The sequence below is a fragment of the Ursus arctos genome, unplaced genomic scaffold, assembly GCF_023065955.2.
Source record: "Ursus arctos isolate Adak ecotype North America unplaced genomic scaffold, UrsArc2.0 scaffold_18, whole genome shotgun sequence".
Lineage (NCBI taxonomy): Eukaryota > Metazoa > Chordata > Mammalia > Carnivora > Ursidae > Ursus > Ursus arctos.
The window spans coordinates 28,606,831-28,627,929 of NW_026622852.1; the positions used below are offsets into that span (position 1 = coordinate 28,606,831).

Consider the following 21,099-nt stretch of genomic DNA (forward strand, 5'->3'; position numbering starts at 1 on the left):
CTGGTATCATTTTCCGGCCTTCTTTCCCTTCCTGAACAATCTAGTCCTAAAGCCATTACGCGGAGCAGTGAAGCAGGCATCTGCGGTAGGGCGGAGGGAGCCCAAGAAAAGGCAGGCGCTCTCCCTACGGTGGAGGCTGCTAGCAACAGTGACGGCAGATTACACACAGGGCGTCAAACAACTACATTAAGGACAATGTGAATCAGGTTTCTCACTGTCAGAGAAGGGAGTTACAAACAAGGAAAAAAAATGAGAATGAATCTTAAAATTCTGGAACAGAACTGGGTATATGAGTGTGAACGCAAGGTGTTAATTTTTAACATATATGGGGCAGACATAAAAATCCAGATATATACATGTTTTGTGTGAGAAAGCAGAAGTCCTCAACAATGAAGACATGGCGAAAGGACGGAGGAACTCACTTAAAATTCCTTTTGGCCCAAATCTCAATCTGAACACCAAAATAAGGACAGAAATGAACCAAAAGCCATACAGAAGGGGCAGGAATGGATGAGTCCGTACCAATAATAAATGGCAGAGAGGATGCAGCAGAATGCAGATTTCTAACTGGCTAAACGTGGAAAGCGCACTGGGGGAAAAAAATTTTTGCAAAGAGCGTACTAAAGACTGGTTCAGGCAAGAACCATCCCTGAATGGATGCTAAATCTTGGGGGAGGGGTTAGGAGAACCAGGATATTTGTTTGGCTATAATTCTTTTTTTTTTTTTTGCTTATGAAATAAAAAATAAGCATTAACACCATCATTAAAGGCAGACGGACATTGGTCTCCAGATACGCTGCCCTGAGAAATAGGTCACGTATGTGCGATCTCAGCCTGAAATGCATAACATGCACCTAACCACTGGGAAACCTCAGAAAAGCCCCAAATGAAAAGCATTTCTAAAAAGTCAAGATGGGGAAGGGACTTCTTCAAAGATGTCGATATCAAAAGAGAGAGAAGCTACAGAAATATTCCAGAATAAAGAAACTTAAAAAGACTTGGTACCTCAAGTCAATGCCTGATCCTAGACTGAATCTGAGCTATAATGAAAAAGCACACAGGACGAACAGAGCTGGACTCTGAGGACAGACGAGATAAAATCTCACTGCTCTGGTCCTGCTCGAGGAGACCGCGGTTCCCGGGAAGCAGGTGCTGCAGGGCTGGGGGCAGGCGCGAGCAACCCCCTCTCCGACGGGGCGGGCCAGTGTCGTGTGCGGAGTACAAATGGCACAGATGGCATCGCGCTAACAGGTCACTCTGGAGAAAGGATACAACCCTGTGTCCTTCATACTAATCTCTGCAATCTTATGGAACTTTCTGAACTTCTTTCCAAATAAAAACTTAGAAAGTCAAGGGGCGCCTGGGTGGCACAGCAGTTAAGCGTCTGCCTTTGGCTCAGGGCGTGATCCCGGCGTTATGGGATCGAGCCCCACATCAGGCTCCTCTGCTATGAGCCTGCTTCCTCCTCTCCCACTCCCCCTGCTTGTGTTCCCTCTCTCGCTGGCTGTCTCTGTCTCTGTCAAATAAATAAATAAAATCTTTAAAAAAAAAAAAAAAAACTTAGAAAGTCAGGAGTTAGCTTGAAGGGGCCAAATTTGAAACCATTTGAGCCTCAAAATAACAGGAATGGACTATAACACTGATTTGAGAGTAAGAATCCACGAATCCAACTGATACTAAAGGAAACTGAATAAGAACTATAGAAAGAATAACAGAAACAGAAAATCACCATTTATATCCAGCCGAGTAAGAGCAGACCGGGGCAAGAATCACGCCGCGCGCTACAGCCCCGGAGTGAGACCTAAAGGAGATGCTCGCACAGGACCGGAGGGTCCGCCCCACAGGTCTCCTCTAATCACAGAGCAGAAAGGGCACCGGGCAAGGGGCAGACCCAGCAGACACGCCCCGCCCACGCTACACAAGGAGCGTCTCCCGCCGTGACGCACACGGACACGTCACGAGGGAAGGACTCCTACCAAAAATGCCCACAATCTAATAGTGCGAAAATAAGCTGCTGTCCCTAAATGAGGGACATTCTGCAAAACAGGTGTCAGTCTCCAAAAACATCAATAGTCCTAAAAGAAAACGGCTGAGGACTAGTAGAGTACAGATGCGCGTCACCTTTGACCCTTGGATCCAGTAACTAAAAAGCTGTGAAGGGCAACAGAACGACTGAATGTCTAGGACGTACTAGACAATGGCACTATATTAACTTTACTGAGTGTGACACTGTTTTTCAGTCACACAGAATGTCACTGTTTACGGGAGATAGCATGCTGAAATATTAAGAATCACAGTGTCCTCAGGCAACTCAGATGGGTCAACAAAGTGTGTGTGTCTGTGTGTGTGTGTCTGTGTGTAAACAAATGTGGCAAAATGTCAACATCTGGTAAAATAAAAAACTTTTTAAATAAAGATTAATAAGTTTTTTACATTACTTCATTTAAGCAACTTAAAATAACTTTGGAAAGCAGAGGTCACCACACCTACTGCTGAGCGAGAAGAGGGGGGCAGAAAGGTCAGAGCCTAGAAGGGTGAGAGAGCCCCGCCAGCCGTGGGGGGGGGGGGGAGCCCCACCAGCCGTGGGGAGCAAAGGAGCAGGGCCACGCCAGGCAGCACTGAAAGCTTAGCTGAGCTGGAGAACAAACAGCAGGTTACCGTGTTACAACCTCCTAGTCCCGCGAGCCTAGAATTTCCCAGCACAGAAAACTGGACTACCTCTCTGGAAATTTATAAAAATGTTCACAATAACCAGTCTTGCTATGGATATCTTCAGATAGATATTCTTGTTACCCAAAGAAGTTTTCCCTTAAATCCTTGTTTCAATGAAAACTTTAGTTTATGCCACTCTGGAACTTCTATTTCATTTGCCTTAATATCCTACTTTCATGAAAGAGACAGCTTGCATTCAATGTTGTTTAGGAGGAAAACTTCCAGGAGAACTAGCTGAGGCAGACCAAGTATTTCTAACTCCTTGATGGAAGGGCAGGAGTTTGTGACACAGGGTGCTCCCTGTTACCTAGAGGAAAAGTCACAAGAATACACCAGAGTAACATGACGCTTTGATCTGACCTCGTCCTCCACACACTGAGGCAGAGGGACATGGAACCGCGTCCTTCCAACTCTGCTGAGAGAAGCCCGAGAACGGTCATAAATGGAACCTGAGCCCCAGGACGTAAGATGTCCGCACCCCGAGCAGGAGCCCAGAGCCGGCTTGCCTCACCCACCTCTTCTGGGGGGACGTGCACGGTAACAAACAATGACGAATAATTCTCCATTTTTCTAGAAGGCTTACCTCTGCCAGTACTAAGTAAGAGAAAAGGAGGGTAACTCTAAGAAAAGCCTCGTCTCCGCCTTCTTTGTGGCGAGGCTCGCAAGCCCGAACCGTTCTGTGTATCTGCCCCAAACGGGAGTCTCGCGCAGGAGCACGAGGCGCATTTTCTGAAATCCAGCTGCACGGAGCAGCAGCGACGCCATCGTTCCTACTTCCGCCTCCTGGAGCCGAGAGACCTGTAACAACGTGAGCGTGCTGGCGGTTCTTGTCTTTTACTTTGCCTGTATTTTCAAAGACCTTATACTATTTATACTCAAATTTCTTCTGTAGTCAAACCGATTCTTTCTCAAACTGCCAAGCAGATCACATTCTCAAACAGGAAATGTAATCTCTCACCTTTCCATAAGCAGCTCTGTGTCAGCTTCTTTGTGGATCAAAATCAGAAGACCACGAGGAACCAGGTTCCAATTTCTTTTCAACTAAAAAACTTTTAGACTTGCTTTTATTCCTCTCTGTCCTGAGCAAATGCATGGTAAGCTCCTTGTTCCTATCTCTACAGTCTAGTCCATTCTCAGGCCTCTGTGGCCTGGTCAGGAGAACTGGAACATGTTCGCCGACCTCTAAAGCAAACCAACGAGAAGCAGCCATAATTAAAGAGGGCGCCGCGCTGACCTCTGCCCGGGAAACACCAGAAGACCGTGCAGTCATGCTTTCAGGACGGAGTGCGCTCAGGCGTTCATATGCAAAGGAACCGAAAACACGCTTAGATTTGGAGGGACTTGGAAAATAAACCACTCAGGAAAATTTCCTCAAAAAGACATGCTTCATCCCGACAAGAATGGAATTGAATTAAAGAAACCAGTCTTAAGGGTCCACGAAAAAATTCAGGGCAAATTCGAACTCTTTGAGGAAGCGGGAAATCCACAGTTTATCTGGTGGTTAACAGCAGCAATTTAATGCAGTGAGAAAAACAGCCAATTATACTTGAGTTTATATTTCTTTAAAATAATACCTATAAAAATTATATAAATCTTAAAAGCACTGTTCTATGCATACTAATATTTGATCTATAGGATTATCTTAATTTTTATAGAAAAAAAGTATAAAACAGATGCTATAATCTTTTACTGTTAGTCAAATTATAGGAACTTAGCCACATTTAGATGACATCTTGACCAAACTACAGAGATAGTATCTAAATAAAAATTACAGATAGCACCCCCTTTTAAAAGTATTTCATCACTTCACAGGTCTAAGTTTCTATTTCTAATTCCTTCATCCACGTACTACAGTCTGCACCAAAATACCACCAGGAAAGTGGCTTCGAGGGGCAGCAGAGAGGGAAGAGTGGAGGCGACTCGGGTAGCTGGAGTTACCGAACACCCCAGGCTGGTCTGTAAGGAGTCTGTAACTCTGCCCTCCGCTCTCATGCCCAGTAAGAAGCTTCTGATACTTTCCCCCTCGAGGCTCTCCTTGATGCTGGAAGAAGGAAGGGCTGGAGTAAAACATGAGGTGGACCATAATCGAACAGAAGATTAAAGGAAAGGACCAAATTGAAAGAAGTCTTTCAGTTGGTCCTTGCCGGTGTTTTCAGTGACTTGGTACAGCAGTGGCTCACGTGGGGAAGATTCTTCAATGAAATCCATTCCACATGGCACCGTTTGCCACAGGAAATCTACCCAAGCCAGACAAGTGTGCTTACTCCCGACCCAGGAGCTGACCTCTTAAGTCACTATAATTTATATAAAGACATATGTAAGGATGTTTAACATGAGGTTTTGACAAACTTCGTAAGTGTCCAACAGTGCTTCCATTTTTATAAGAAATATTTTTAAAGAGCCTGTGTATAGAAAAGAACTAGAAAAGCAGACATTAAAACGTCACTACTGACTGTCTCTGGGCAGGAGACGACTACGAGTTCTTTGCAGTTTCCCAACTTTTCTGCACTGCACACGAATTAATCTTATAGTGAGAAGAGGGGAAAAAGATCCTCACAAGAACAAGGCAGGCTTACACTCAACTTTTGTTATTGCTGTATTATTTAACACCTCTGAGCTACCTTCCAGAACCTCTTCTAAATCCTAAACACAAAGCAAATTTATTTATTGCGGCTGAAACACTCATTTTAAATGGATGTATATAAACCCTGTAACTACGTGAAGTACGCGCTCTACAGACACACCCGACACCACGCCGGGGCCCCACAGTTGCCAGAAGGACGTTTCTGCCTGCTGTGCAAGACTCTCCTAGGGATTCCCTACTGCTCCGACCGCACCCCAGCTCCCCACCAGCACAGTACTCAGGACACTCCAACAGGATCTAGGTTTCCTTTCTCTTCTGACCAGCTCTGACTGCAGCACAGATGCTAGCACAGCGCCTGCTGACGCTACTGGATGCACTGCGGGACAGACGGATGACTGGACAGACGCACACATGCATACACGGATGGGTGCACGAACACATACAGACACAGACAGACAAAGGAATGGACAGACGGATGTATGGACAGACGAATGAACGTACCGATGCAGACTTTCGGTTATGAAAGCCTGCTTCCAGTCCCACCTCGCTAATAACTACCAACTAACAAGTCACTCTACCTTTTACTCGTATAAAAGAAAAACGATTAGACTTGCTGACATGAGAAGGCTCCTTCTAGCTACTAAATTAAAGGACTAATACTTAGGCACGATTTTTTCATTTTAAGCAATTAGAGACGTTGCTGGTGGAGATCCTTTTTTTATAACCCCGTTAGTCATATTTAAGAGTGAACTGATGCCAAATCCTTGACCGAGGATATATCCCTGATCGACCTCTGTTCCTATCTAAACACATAATTCACTTTAAGAGGAGGACTGACACGCTTTTTAGAACCGCAGTACTCTGAGGTTTGTGCCGAGAGCCTCAAACACCAAACTAAAGAGGACGAACTTTGTCTTTTCTTGCTTCAATCTATGGAAAAACATTCCAATCTACTGGCAACAGATCTTTAAACAGGAAGAACTTAGTGAAAGGCTTTTTGCAAGTCAATAAAATACAGTCCTTCATGAGATCAATGTAGCCACTCACTTTTACTTTCTTTTTTTTTTTTTTAAGATTTTATTTTTAAGTCATCTCTACATCCAATGTGGGGCTCGGGCTCACAACCCCGAGTTCAAGAGTCTCATGTTCCACCGACCGAGTCAGCCAGGCGCCCCTCCACTTACCTTTTACTTTCTTATCAAACTTCTTCTGTTTCATTTTCTCTCGGTTTTCCTGTCGAGCTTCCTTTGCTTCTTCTAATGCTTCCTGACTACCCCAAACTTCAAGAGACCTCTTCACAATCTACAACACAGATTTAAATAAGCCGTGATTCAGAGCTGTTAAGTATTATAAATTCATAACGATTAAATCCATGGACACCAAAACATGATCTCACTCAAGGGCAGTTTTATAAGCATTTGAAATCTTTAAGAGATTTTAAATTTTGCGAAGAGACAACTCTAGAACCACCTCTTAGCCTACAGAGCTAAGTAAATGGATGCTGAATTAGACTGGAAGTACAAGAGCAGCCTCTGTGTTTCTCTGCTACAGTTTTCACATGAATCCACAGTAGTACCTCTAGTCGGTGGGTCTGATGAGCTCTGTCCACTCACAAGATCTGCAGACCGATAAGCCACTGAATAGGAGGTCATCTCCCAAACCGTCTGAATAGGAGGTCATCTCCCAAAACCTCTCACCACAGAGAATCACTACTGCCCTTCCCCTCCTTGGTCCATTACTAACTTCTGATCTTTAGAATATCACTTTATTTTTATTTTTTTAACAACTCTGGTACCTGAATGACCTTAAGTCTTTATTCTAGTTTAAAAACTTTGCATTATATTTACTCTGTATAATATTTATTTACATTTAGGAGACTAACACACACACTAAGAATTATGCTCAGGATCTCTCTCACAATACGTTAAGGGAACCAAAATATCAATCGAGGTAGCCAAACTCAAATTTCTCCCTGACGTGATCAAGTGATATCCTGGCACTTCCTAAATTCTAAAACATCCCATTTTCACACTTCAACACCCCTGAAACGCGGCAGCAGCAGCCCCTGCTCACCGGTGCTGTGATGGCTGAGTCACAAAGGGGTTCGGAAAACCTGAACCCTGAGTGCAGAGAGCTTTAGGAACACCTTAGTAAATCTGTCATAGTTGCATTTCCTGTGTATATATGCACAAACACGATATATAGCAAAGAAAAAAACATAATAAATCTAATGGCTCTATTTCAGTAAGTATAAAATAAAAGCTCCAAGTGACAAAGCATTGGGTTGGCGTTTTTTCATTTTTAAGGATACATAAGATAATGGTGAATCTTCTACTTAATGGTGTCTTAGGTTTAATAAAATTCAATAAGTGATTGGCTTTACAATATAGTTTCTTAATTTTACTTGAAGCTACTAGGATTTTCTAGTATTTTCAATCAACCTGCTCAAAAGCAATGCCTCTCAATATTTTTTTATATAATGGCACAAAAACATAACGTGTGTACTCTCCGGGGACAGATACAGGAGGCTCCGACTCGAGGCACTCCCACTAAGGGGGTAACTATCTCCGCACACCACTACAAGACGAGGAGTTGAGAAGATCACTCACTGTGAGACACAGCAGAGTTACCTGGACCCTTGACACGGTTCCAGAGGAGCATTTCCCAAGTGGAGTTAGATTCTAGGCATTTGTGAAATTCCTAAAACTTTTTAGGATTTTCACTGGAAGGTGGGTGTGTAGGGAAATGGGGCCCAACTCTTACTCCCAACTTAGTTCCCAAATTGTACCAATAACATTACCTAATATTAATATATTTGCCTCAAAGTGCCACACCAAAAAGTAAAACCGGATGTTATTAAATGTCATTACATAGGACTATGACTCGTATGCAAAACAACAGAAGGAAAAGGATCTTTTTAACTCCATAAGCAAAACTAAACTAATTATAACTACTTTACCATTAAAACTTCACCCAACCAAGGGCTAAAAGTGACTGAGTATAACATATCAGAGACCTGTAATTTTAAGTAGAGTTTCATATCACCCCATTGTGAATGATGAGGATTCTTCTTCACAATAAATTTAAGAGCTGGTTCTCTTTTTTCTAAATCACAGTCTTTCAGAAGGTATTCTTGTTTGGCTTCTGTTTTAGTTATGAGCCTGTGTTTATCATCAGCATCTCTGAAAACAAATTAAGTCCAGTACTATGTTAGTTATTTTAAATAAACTGTATTTTCAAATAGTCCAAAGGGGCACGCATGCCAAAACATTATTTTAAAACAGTTTTTTCTGGGGCATCTGGATGGCTCAGTCAGTTAAGCGTCTGCCTTCAGCTCAGGTCATGATCCTGGGGTCCTGGGATCCAGCCCCACATCTGGCTCCCTGCTCAGCGGGGAGTCTGCTTCTCCAGCTCCCTCTGCCCCCCCCCAGGTTCTCTCTCACTTGCTCTATGCACTCGCTCGCTCTCAAATTAATAAAAAAATCTTTAAAAAAATATTTTTTCCTTCAACTCTCATGGTCAAATTAGCAGCATAAAAATTCTAAACAGAAAGATACTTTATCTTCTACTTATTTGGAGAAGCTATATTAAATATTAGCAGATCCAGGTCACTTAATAAGAATTTCTTTTCTATTTATTTAAAGTTCCTCTTTGCCACAATGGATTTTTTTGGTTTGTTTTTTGTTTTTGTTTTTGTTTTTAAAGATTTTTATTTATTTATTCAACAGAGATAGAGACAGCCAGCAAGAGAGGGAACACAAGCAGGGGGAGTGGGAGAGGAAGAAGCAGGCTCACAGCGGAGGAGCCTGATGTGGGGCTCGATCCCACAACGCCAGGATCACGCCCTGAGCCGAAGGCAGACGCCCAACCGCTGTGCCACCCAGGCGCCCCTGTTTTGTTTTTTAAAAAATTGTATTTATTTGATGGAGAGAGAGACAACCAGCGAGAGAGGGAACACAAGCAGGGGGAGTGGGAGAGGAAGAAGCAGGCTCACAGCAGAGGAGCCTGACGTGGGGCTCGATCCCACAACGCCAGGATCACGCCCTGAGCCGAAGGCAGACGCCCAACCGCTGTGCCACCCAGGCGCCCGTTTTGTTTTTTAAAAAATTGTATTTATTTGATGGAGAGAGAGACAACCAGCGAGAGAGGGAACACAAGCAGGGGGAGTGGGAGAGGAAGAAGCAGGCTCACAGCTGAGGAGCCCGATGTGGGGCTCGATCCCAGGACTCTGGGATCACGCCCTGAGCCGAAGGCAGACGCTTAACGACTGAGCCACCCAGGCGCCCCATGCCACAATGGATTTGAAATGACTAAGAGTACAGCAAACATAAATGAGAAGACTCAATGGGTAAGAAAACACAAATCAAAGCATAAAGTCAGGGTGGGTGGGATATAAGGAATACAAGTATACAGCGTCCAACTGCCCCAGCACACTGGAGCTTCCAATTGGCTCGGAGCTTGTTCAAAGCCAAGGTAAAAATGGAGGCACAGTTACACAGTTCTTCTCATTTATTTGTTGTCCATCTACATGCCAGGTATTACTCAAGGTACTAGAAAAACAGCGACGAAGAAAACAAAGCCTTGTTTTCGTGAAGCTCCCATTCTGGTTAGGAGAAGACACTCGATAAGCAAACATAACGACGGATGAAAGCGCTATAAAGAAACACAAAGCCCGGTAAGGGAACAGAAATTCTGATAGACTGCGTAATCCAAGAAGGCCACAGATGAGGGGGACATTTGAGCAGGGCCCTTAAAAAGTCCGAGAACATCTGAACAGCTGGAGAGGAAGATCCTAAGTAGAGAGAACAGCAAGTGCAAAGGCTCACGGGCAGGAGCACGATTTGCAACGGGACTCCTGGCAAGCGAGCCGGCGGCACTGGAAGGCTGAAGGGAGGGACAATGATGAGGAGGGGCGGGAGACCAAGTCTGAAGCGGGCAGGAGCTGTGTGTGGAGACACTTCTAGTCCACATGGATCAAAGCCATTGAAGAGTTCTGACTAAAATGTCTCCATACAAGAAGCCAATGCTGCAAAGTGGGGGGCACAGGCCAGTCAGAAGACCACCAGTGCCGCGCTCCAGGCAAGGGCTGATGGTGGCTGAGGTGGTGGTGGGAGAGGGGACGAGGGGGTGAAGCGAGGATATGGAATGAACACAGAGCCAAATGGATTTGGAAATAAATGTAGGATAAGCAGAGAAACAGCCAATGAAGTTGGCCTTTACGGAAATGAGGTACAGGTCAAGGAGGGGAGGCGAGACTTAAAACTCGGAATAACTGTATGAAAGCTAAATAACTTGGAAGTTTAAGCTAAAAGAGGGGACAGGTAAATGATACTCTACTAAAATTAAAATCCTCGAAGATATTGAAACAGAATGGAGGGCTGTGCTCCTAATTAAAGTTTAAAAGTATTTTTTTCCCCTGGGGCACCTGGGTGGCTCAGTCGTTAAGTGTCTGCCTTCGGCTCAGGGCGTGATCCCTTTGTTCTGGGATCAAACCCCAAATCAGGCTCCTCTGCTGGGAGCCTGCTTCTTCCTCTCCCACTCCCCCTGCTTGTGTTCCCTCTCTCGCTGGCTGTCTCTCTCTAATAAATAAATAAAAATCTTTAAAAAAAAAAAAAAGTATCTTTTTTCCAGACTACTACACAACTTTCTTTACACTGATACATCAGTTGCTTCAGATGGAAATAAGATTATTTGTGATAATTTAGTTCCCAAAAGCTATCCATCCGCACTTTAAGAAGTGATAATACTGTGGATCTTAACCACTGTGTGTCAATGGGAACAGTTTATAACTTGTAATTCCGACAGGAGCCAAACATTTCCAGTCACAGATCTGACTGTGAGACCAGCAACATCTCCCATCCCTTCTTCTCAGAATTCTACCCAGCGACCAGTCCACGGGGGTGTGTCCCGACGGCCACAGCAGGGACTCAGAGAGGGCGGGTCCCCCAGGGAGGTGCAGTTGATCCAGGGTAGCAGGTCCAAGGAGGAGGACCAGGAACAGAGAAGAGGGCTAAGTAAGAATCACAGATGGGGTCTTAAGGCATGAAAGACACCAACCCAGGTCATGCTGGGGTAAACAGTAGGGACGGAACCATGTGGCGTGAGCAGCAGCATCCTGGGGTGACAGAAAGAGGACAGAGGCTAGGAGAAGAAAAAGGATGAGAAAAGAATGTGACTTTTCCTCTTCTCTGCCCTTCACTCCCCTCCTCTCACTGAAGGCCCCCATCCTCTGACCAAGGTGTCCTTCAAGGGTGGGGGGAGCTAGGAACCTGCTATAGAGATGGTAAAGACCCACCAGGCCCACAGAAAGGAGGCCAGACCTACGGCTGACCGGGGCGTCCTTCCTGTTTATGGGGCTTATCATCACTGGGATAAGCACAAGCTTCCTGTATTTCTTTGGCAAAATGGAACCACAGAATTTTAGGAAACAGCTAAAACAAAAATCATAACTACTAAGAAAATATTAAATCCACATGGATCTACTTATTGTTTTGCCCTAAACCTACATGCAAACACTAAACTTTAGCAATTGAGAACGTCATCTGAAATAAGTACCTGCAGTTATCACAAGTTGCCAGATCAAAGTGGCTCATAAGGTAAGAATCCATAAATTCTTTACCACATTCTTCACATACTGCATAATCAAATTCCATAACAGGTCCTAAAGAAAGGAAGGTTAATTCTTTAAGTTTCCTTTTTTGTGACTTAGAACAATATATTTTCCCCTATCTTACGTTTATCAGCATGTACTTTATAACGGACACAAATACACTTACATAAAAGACAAAACCATGATTAACTAATGATATTATCTTAAAAAAATGTTTTTAAGGAAAAAACTATCAAATCATCAAGTACGTTTGAACCCAAGACCACGTGTAAGGTGCTGTACTAGTTCTGTACTGCTGCTGTAAGAAATCACCACAAATCTTCTGTTTAACACAAATTCACATCTTACAGATCTGCAGTTTCTAAGTCTGACCCGGGTCTCAGTGGGCTACAGTCAAGGTGCAGGAAGGCTGCATTCATTTCCGGAAGTTTTAGGGGACAATCTGCTAACCGCCATTTTCAGCTTCCAGAGGCTGCCTGCCTTCCTTGACTCCATGACTCCCTTTCTCCATCTTCCAAGCCGGCAGTAGCCGCTTCTCACATCACTCTGGCTTCTTCCAGAATCACATCTCCCTGTGACTCACTCTCCTGCCTTTTAAAGTACCTGAGATTACACTGGGCCCACCTGGAGAGTACAGAACAACCTCGCACCCATCTCACGGTCTTTAACCTTAATCATATCTGCAAAGTCCCTTTTGCTATGTACGGCAATATATCACGGGTTCTGCAGTGATTGGAACGTGGACATCTTTCGGGACCGGTATTCGGCCTACCACCACACTGCTAAGAGTACAAAGGAGGGGAGTCCCAGAGTAGAAGGGAGGGGACTTACAGATAGGGCAGATGGACACTGATACACACCATGGAAAGAGCAGTCAAGAGCAAGTCAACACTAGAAAAAACACAGAATTCACTTTCAAATAGGAAACTCTCTCCCCCTCCGTTCTACCCCACCACCACCACCACCTCAGAGTGCAAATACCTCAACAATGAGATTGTAAACTCGAGGGTGGAGATTATATTTAGCTATATATCCTCAATTCCTAGCACAGAAACTACTCTAGAGTAAAGCTCAATTTTTTTTTTTTACTTAAAATACCTGGCTACGGATCTTTCCTATAGAATTGGTTCTCTCAGCAAGTCTGAAAGTTTTACTAGTACGTCTTCAGGATGATTGCTACTGCCAAGCCCCAGCTCTGAGAACTACCACAACTCCCAGTGGAAAGAAGAAAGGAGTCATCATTTGTCCAGTTGGCTCGACACACTCCTATCACTGCCTTCCCTCACCTACTTCCAACACAGCATGGTCAGTTAATATCCTACTACCCCTTAATTCCACTAATCTCCAAACTCTAACAAAAATATCACTCTTCCTTATAAAATATTAGCGGGGCACAGCTATAGACAAAAGAAAAAGTTTAAAATATAGTCAAAGATCTTCAAAAAATTATTAGAATGTGTTAGAATGGGGAAAAACAGGTCTGACACACCAGTTAGGAGGCTACTGAATAGTATTATTAATCAAAAGCCATAAAATGTGCAGACATTTTCCTAATTTTAGAAAGTCTTTATGATGGGAAATTTTAAATGTACATGATGATGATTTTTCTACTCCACTCCCTTTACATTTACCACGTAGAAATTGGCAGTCTAGTGTAAGCAAGAGCCTTCCCTCCCCGCCGTTCGTTCACTCATGTACGTATTTATTATTGATACGGACTCACAGATTCCTATTTTTTCCAATGGCATTATCACTCAGTAGTGTCCTTAATGACTTTGGTGCTCAAATTGTCTCAGATTTGGCCAGCAGGAGCCCCTTCAAGTTGTATAACACACTTCTATCACATTTGAACACTTACATATTTCTGGCATTACAGAATGTTCCAAACTCACCTGGTGGCCATGCTGCCCCAACCCTAGAATCAGCTATTTCTCTGAAGGGCCCTGGTTCCTTTCGGTGGGGGAACAGTATCAGAGTCCAAGATCTGGACACCAGGTATGCTCACTGCCACTGGGTTCTCTTCGCTTCAAGGCCCTTTCTGTGGACAGAGCTAAGAATACATGCACGTGTGTGTACATATATGTATGCACACACACAAGTACTCATACGTGCACACGTATCTTTCTGAGGTATAACTGACACTGTATTAGTTTCAGATGTCTAACATGATGACTCAATATAGTGTGAAATTATCACAATAAGTCTAGTTCACATCTGTCACCATAGTTTACAAAATCTTATGAGATCTTTTAAGCTCTACTCTCCTAGCAGGTTTCAAATATGCAGCACAGTGATATTAACTAGTTGCCATGCTGTATATTACATCCTCATAACTTATTTTATAACTACAAGTCGTATCTTTTAATCACCTTCACCCCCCCTTTCCCTTATCACCTTCCTAGTGATTCTGAGGAACCTCTATTCTAGATTATAAAAGCATTTGATAGGCTTTGCTTTATAGGCAAATGACCCATATAACTTAATGGCCCAAATAATTTTGATTTTTCTCAGCTATGCTGAGGCTCTTTAAAAACTAACAAAGAAAACATGATAGAGGGGCACCTGGGTGGCTCAGCTGGTTAAGTGTCTGACTCGATTTCTGCTCACGGCATGATCTCATGGGTCGTTAGACTGAGCTCCACAGTGGGCTTCGCACTCAGGGGGGAGTCTGCTTGAGAGCCTCTCTCCCTCTCCCAAGCTAAGTCAGCCCAGAGATGAGGGCCTTTTCTAATCTGTCTCCCAAAGGGGACACTGATGAAGGAGGTAATCGAGAGGACACGATGGCCAGCTGATCTATGAGGAGGACCTGGGCAATTAGAAACTCCTCACCCCCTACCCTGTTCTTGAAATGCTCATTCTGCCCAGCAATCCCACAGTGGGAGCTGTTCCACGGACAAACCCTTGAGAGAGTAAGGTGTCGTTGAGGCCATCTGTGACTGAACCCAGTTAAACCTCTATATGAACTGTTGAGATGTGGCAGGTGGGTGCAGAGATCTACTCATCCTGCAGCCTCCTACGTTCCCTTGCTAATTAAAGCTGGCCCCTACCAGTCTGGAGTGGCCCGACTCCTTCAGTCTCTTGCCCTCTGTGTGTCGGGCCAGTCTGCAAACCAACACGCACCTTTTCTAACTTCCGCAAATTCACAACCAAAGTCCTATTCACATGCAGCAGCCATACCATCAATGTATGAGTAACAGCCAATGCCACATGTATACCTTCATTAAGCAGGAAGGCACTACAATAGGTTATCAATAAATATTTGTTGTGTGATGGGATGCTTGGGTGGCTCAGTTTGTTAAGCGTCTGCCTTCAGCTGAGGTCATGATCCCAGGGTCCTGGGATCAAGTCCTGCATCGGGCTCCCTGCTCAGTGGGGAGCCTGCTTCTCCCTCTGCCTGCTGCTCCCCCAGCTAGGGCGCTCACTCTGACAAATAAATGAATCTTTAAAAAAAAAAAAAAAATGTGTTGTGTGACCTGTTAAATCAAAGTATAGGCTTTATAGGGTGCCTGGGTGGCTCAGCTGGTTGAGCGTCTGCCTTTGGCTCAGGTCATAATTCCAGGGTCCTGGGATCGAGTCCTGAATCAGGCTCCCTATGGGGAGCCTGCTTCTGCTTCTCCCTCTTCCCCTCTCTCTCATGAATAAATAAATAAAATCTTAAAAAAAAAAAAAAAAAGAAGTATAGGCTTTACAGCCCATAGTTGAGGCCAAAAATTGCAGACAAAAGCTACAATGAGTCTTCGTATCCATAAAATCATAGGGACTTTAAAGGTCTTTAATTCCGTGCCTTCCCTCCTCATACAGGGCTTCTCTAATATACCCCGGTCAGATCTTTCAATCTCTGAACCCCTCCAACACTTTGTTCTTTAGAAGCAGCAATTCACATGGTTAGGAAGTTCTTCCATTTCAGAATCACCATGAGACTCACACAAAATATGGGCCAACAGTCTTTAAGTGCAAAGTGCTAAATATATGCATGGTACTGGGCTGGAATCTCCCTCACTGTACTGTAATTGTCACCCACTGTTCCAAGTTCTGCCCTCCAAAGCAAATCACAGTAAGTATAATCTCTCTTCCACAGAGAAGACTTCTTACACTTGCAGGCAGTTAGAAGTGTCCTCGAAGTTAAACCTAACCAGTTTTGACAACTGTTCCTCACATGTCAATATGAAGACAACCATTTTGACCACCCTGTTTTGGACACTATACACTTGTCAATATCCCCCTTAAATATGGCACCCAAACTGAATATTTTAATCCTTCAAGTCTCAGCTTCTGAAAACAGTGGAATAGGACTCTTACCTACCTTAATGAACATGTAACATTTCTGTTGCCACAGCTAAAACTAAAATTGGTTTTCTAAGCTTCCCCAAGGATAAAGCTACAGATAAATATATCCCATTTTTCCTCCAAACAAGTAAAAGAAGGTCCTAAATGTTATCTCTTGGGTTCTAGCCCCTCATTTCAGCCTATCAAGACAATGGAGTATACTATCAGTCAATATATTGGCTGTCCCTGCCTATTACAAAATAACAGAGAGCAACAACCCTAAGTACACAAACCACAAGTTAATTATTGCCAAATCTGTTTACTTTTTAATCTACTAGCAAAACTGCCAAACTGTATCCCTCTTACAAACCTCACCTGCTCACTGACAAGTATGGCATTGTTTATAATTGATTTACAGAATTATGCAGATTTCTCAAAATGACTAATCTAGATACCTATTTTCTGAAAATACACTTTACCTGGCTGATGGACAACTTTTCCAATTGTATGCTGTTCTTCTTCTTCCTCTTCCAGAATGAAGCCTCCTCCTGTGTCAATGATCTTTGGGGCTGCTTTTACATTAGCCATACCTATGAAAAGTAAGTAAAAGTGGTCAATGATTTAACTAGGTAAGCCCCTATGTTCCTTTGTGCATAAACAGGTACTTTAAGTTTAAAATATATCAAATGAGATAAGGATGTCCATTTTTTTTTTTTTAAGATTTATTTATTGGACAGAGAGAGACAACCAGCAAGAGAAGGAACACAAGCAGGGGAAGTGGGAGAGGAAGAAGCAGGCCTCCCAGCAGAGCAGGAAGCCCGATGCAGGGCTGCCCTGAGCCGAAGGCCGACGCTTAATGACTGAGCCACCCAGGAGCCCCAAGGATGTCCACTATTAACACTTCCACTCAACATTATACTGAAGGGCCCAACTAGTGCAAGATGGCAAGAAAATAAAACAGGCATCAAGGTTGGAAAGGATTAAAACAGTCTTTATCCACAGATGATGTGATTACGTACATAGAATATCCACGAGAATCTACAATTAGAATGAAGACATAACATCTAGGAAAAGAGGTGTAAAACCTCTACAATGCAACCACCACTAAGAGAAATCAGACCTAAATATAAATGGAGAAACAGACCTCGTACAGACTGGAAGACTCGATATTAGATTTGGTGCCAAAATTTTTATCTTCAGTACTTTTATTTCAGCATACTGTACAATTTTCACTTTCTGGCTGAGCTAGGACATAGGCCATGGAAAAGACTAAGAAGAACTTGCTTAGAATGTGGTGCTAAGGACCTGGGGAAACAGCAAGGTGGAGCAGCAAAGAGAAACGGGGCTCTGTCTTGGCATGACTGAGCACCGTTCAGTATCCTGCTCAAGTTAAGGTCTTGACTAGTCCAGCTGGTCCAAGCTCCTGAAGGAGAGCGGGGGGGGGGGGGGGGGGGGGGGGGGAGCGGTATTCCATATCACAGCACAGTCCAGTGCCCGAGAACTCTTACAGAATATTCATTCTACCTTGCTTTCCACAATCAGAAGTTTCATACCTCTGTATGTTCTTTTTTGCACCCTTGCTCCACAACCATTTAGTACAGATCTACAAAGCCTTATGAAATCATGACTATGAATTAACACAAATGAACAACTTTTGTCCTGACTCTAGAACATCTCAAGTTGATGAAGGAATAAGAAAAGTAGAAAACAGAAAGGATGAAACCAGAACCATTAAAAGTGGCTAGAATTTGCAGATTCAGCGTCAGTATATCAAGACGCTGCCAGCCCCAGTTTCTTGTCATTCTTCCTTTCTTCTGGCTGAGGAAAAGGGATAGTAGAGGACACAGCTCCAAACTGTGCTCAACTACTCACACAGTATGGGGTATAGCTTTAGGAACACCTGTACCTCATGTTATAGAGGCAGTCCTGAAGACCCACAGGTCAACCAAACTATTTTAAGTACCCTAAGGAAGATTATTACTTGACTACAGTGGAAAATCAGGGGATAGAAATATACATCCATGAAAGACACGCAGTCAAGGGCTGACCCAAGAAAGGGGGAAGATAAAATTCAGACAAAAATTAACAGCCTTTCTTCCTAAAAGTGAGACAATGCCTGGCACAGGAGAAGCAGTTGGTGAAAATGAAAGGCCGTGAATCCAAGATCAGAGGAGCTCAATTATAGTCCTGATTAGCTCGCGTACTTGCTGGTATGAACCTGAGTAGATTCCTTTCCTTTTCTGGTCCTCAATTACCACCTCAGTAAAACACCGGGACCAAACGCTGCCCTAATTATTTTCCAAGTTAACAGTGAGAATCAAGTTAGCTAACTTGAAGGATGTGAAACACAACAGGTGCTACTCTTGAAAGCCCCACGAAGGCCGCAGCCTCGGTTTGCCTCTCTCGGTGCCCAGCACGTAGCGAGCACTGTGCCTTTGTTGAGTGGCTGAATTCGGGAGCGGTGCAGGATGACTGCTGAAATGGGTCACAAGTCAAACTTTTATACAAGGTCTACCCCTAGGACCGGCGGACGCGCAGCTGGAACAAAAAGGGAAAAGCTAAGGCGCCTCCCGACGGAGAGGGCGGCTGCATCCCCCAAGCCTAAGAGGAGAGCTGGGCCACCCGAGTGCAGTAAGGAAAGCCCCGGCTCCAGCGCGGAACCGCTGGTGGTCTTAGCCCGCTTTGAAACGGCCGGCGGAGCAGACTCCCGGGACTGCGGGAGGGCAGGCGCGCAGACGCGAGGGCACCCGACCAGCCAGAGGGAAGGGGCAGGCGTCGCCAGGGCCCAAACCTCCGGTAGCCGCAGCCGCCGTCGCCGGGTAGGGCCGGGCCGCCAGCCGGGCCTGGCGCAACATCAGCGCCCGCTGCCGCTTTCGCTCGATGCTCGCCCGCACCGAGGCAGGCAGCTCCGCCGGCGGTTCCGAGGCAGCCGGCTCCCGCGAAGCGTCCCCGGCTGCCGCCATCGCCAAGCTCCCCAAAGGGCCGAGACTTTAGCCCCGCGCACGCGCATTGACACGCCGAAGCCTGCCCTCCACCCCTTCGCGACGCCTGCACCGCCTCCGCGTCGACTCCACTACGCGGCCTCAGAGAAGGAGAGCGCCTGCGCAATTTGAGGAGCCGGGGCGGAAGGGACGGGTGGAGGGTGGGGTTTGCGCACGCGCTGGGGCCAGGAATACCTGCTAGCTTGTAATCTAGAAAGGGCGCGGCTGAGGTCAATTTTCAGGACTTGGTCATCTCTATAACAATAGTATTGTTTGGTGGTTCAGAATATGGGCTTTGGAGTCAGATCTGAGTTAAATTCTAGCTCTGATATTTACCGTGTTTGCTGGAACAAGTTATATAACCTCAATTCGGTTTCTTCAGTAGTAAAACGAGGATAATTACGGAACCACTTCCTGGGGTGTTGGAAAGATTACCTGTAAAGGTTTTCAGCAACATGCCTGGCGTATAGAAAGCTTCCAAAAATAATATTAGCTAGTAGCACTAGCAGTGCCAGTCAGAAAAGATCAATGGATGATTCATCTGACTTGACTTTGAAAGCATGGCCTAGGGGACAGAGCCTTAGATTTGAAATGGGAACTCTGGGTTCAAACTCTCACCTGCTGTGTGACATTAGGCAAATACAGCACCTGGTACCAAAGCTGGTGTGCATGAACTTGGCTATCTTTTCCATGGAATATTCCTTCAGTGTGAATGAGATGCCACCAGGTAGTGGGTTTGGATTTGGGCCAAATCCTGACTTCCCAAAAGTGTGGTAAATGGAGCATTTTGCAAGAAACATTGCTCGCTTTTCCAAAAATGTATGCTTTTTTATTACAAATAAAATCTAATTGAAACCAGGAAACACATTATATTTTATTTACTACATATACCATTTAGAACTAGTTTTCAGAAAATCTGGTGCACCAAGGTTTCACACTCGTTTTCCATGGTGAAAATTTGAGCAGCACAACCTAGTGGTTCTAGTCTATCAATCATATATACATATATAATATATATTTATATATATTACAATATACATATATAATATATACTTATATATATTACAATATACATATTGTACATATACAATATATACATATATAATATATATTTTTATATATATGAATGAGCTGGAGAACATTATATAAAGCAGATAAATGCTCAGATCTTCTGATTGAACTGGAGATGAAGACCTCAAGCAATCCCTGTTCCCTTTCCCCTCAGTCCCTTTCTCTTCCTATCCATTGACCTTGTCCAGGTAACAAAATCTCAAATTCCATTTAACACCAAAAGCACAAGCAACAAAAGAAAAAATTAGATAAATTGGACTTCATCAAAATTTAAAACTTTTGTACATCAAAGAACACCATCAAGAAAGTGAAAAAGATAACTCACAGAAGGGTAGAAAATATTTGCAAATCGTATATGTGAAAGGAGCATAGTCTCCAGAATAAAGAAATTTTACAGCTCAATAACAAAAGGCAACCCAGTTTTTAAATAAGCAAAGGACTTAAACAGACATTTTTCTAAAGACTATATATAAATGGCCAACAAGCACATGAGAAGGTATTCATCCCTACTCATTAGGGAAATTCAAGCCAAAAGCACAGTGAGATACCTCTTCACCACCACCAGGATGGATAGAATTAAGGGGGAAAATATAACACAATAACAAGTGTTGGCAAGAATGTGGAGAAATTGGAGCCCTTAAACATGACTGGTAGGAATATAAAATGCTGCTATAGAAACCAGTCTGGATATTCAAAGAGTTACACATAGAATTACCAATGAGTCAGCAATTCCACTCTTTCTGCTTTATATAATGTTCTCCAGCTTAAACATGTATATACTCAGTAAGTGGAACCACTAGATTGTGCTGCTCAAATTTTAAGCATTAAACACTGGCGTGAAACCTCAGTGTGCCAGGTTGTTCTAAAACTCTGCC

The 21,099-nt window shown here is 43.9% G+C and overlaps 1 protein-coding gene across 22 annotated transcripts in view; it reads right to left on the bottom strand.

Annotated features, from left to right (window-relative positions):
• Positions 1–19,259, bottom strand: part of XPA (XPA, DNA damage recognition and repair factor) — a 31,909-nt gene extending 12,650 nt beyond the window's left edge. For all 22 annotated transcript variants that reach the window (XR_008959929.1, XR_008959927.1, XR_008959924.1 and 19 more), the window contains exons 1-5: positions 18,964–19,259; positions 16,652–16,762; positions 11,852–11,957; positions 8,313–8,478; positions 6,481–6,598 (exon numbers count right to left, since the gene is read on the bottom strand). Coding sequence is in view for 1 of the 22 variants with exons in the window: in XM_026506182.4 (XP_026361967.1) it covers positions 6,481–6,598; positions 8,313–8,478; positions 11,852–11,957; positions 16,652–16,762; positions 18,964–19,135 (673 nt within the window). In the remaining 21 variants the exon portion in view is untranslated. The remainder of the gene's footprint in view (positions 1–6,480; positions 6,599–8,312; positions 8,479–11,851; positions 11,958–16,651; positions 16,763–18,963) is intronic.
• Between the last annotated feature and the right edge of the window lie 1,840 nt (positions 19,260–21,099).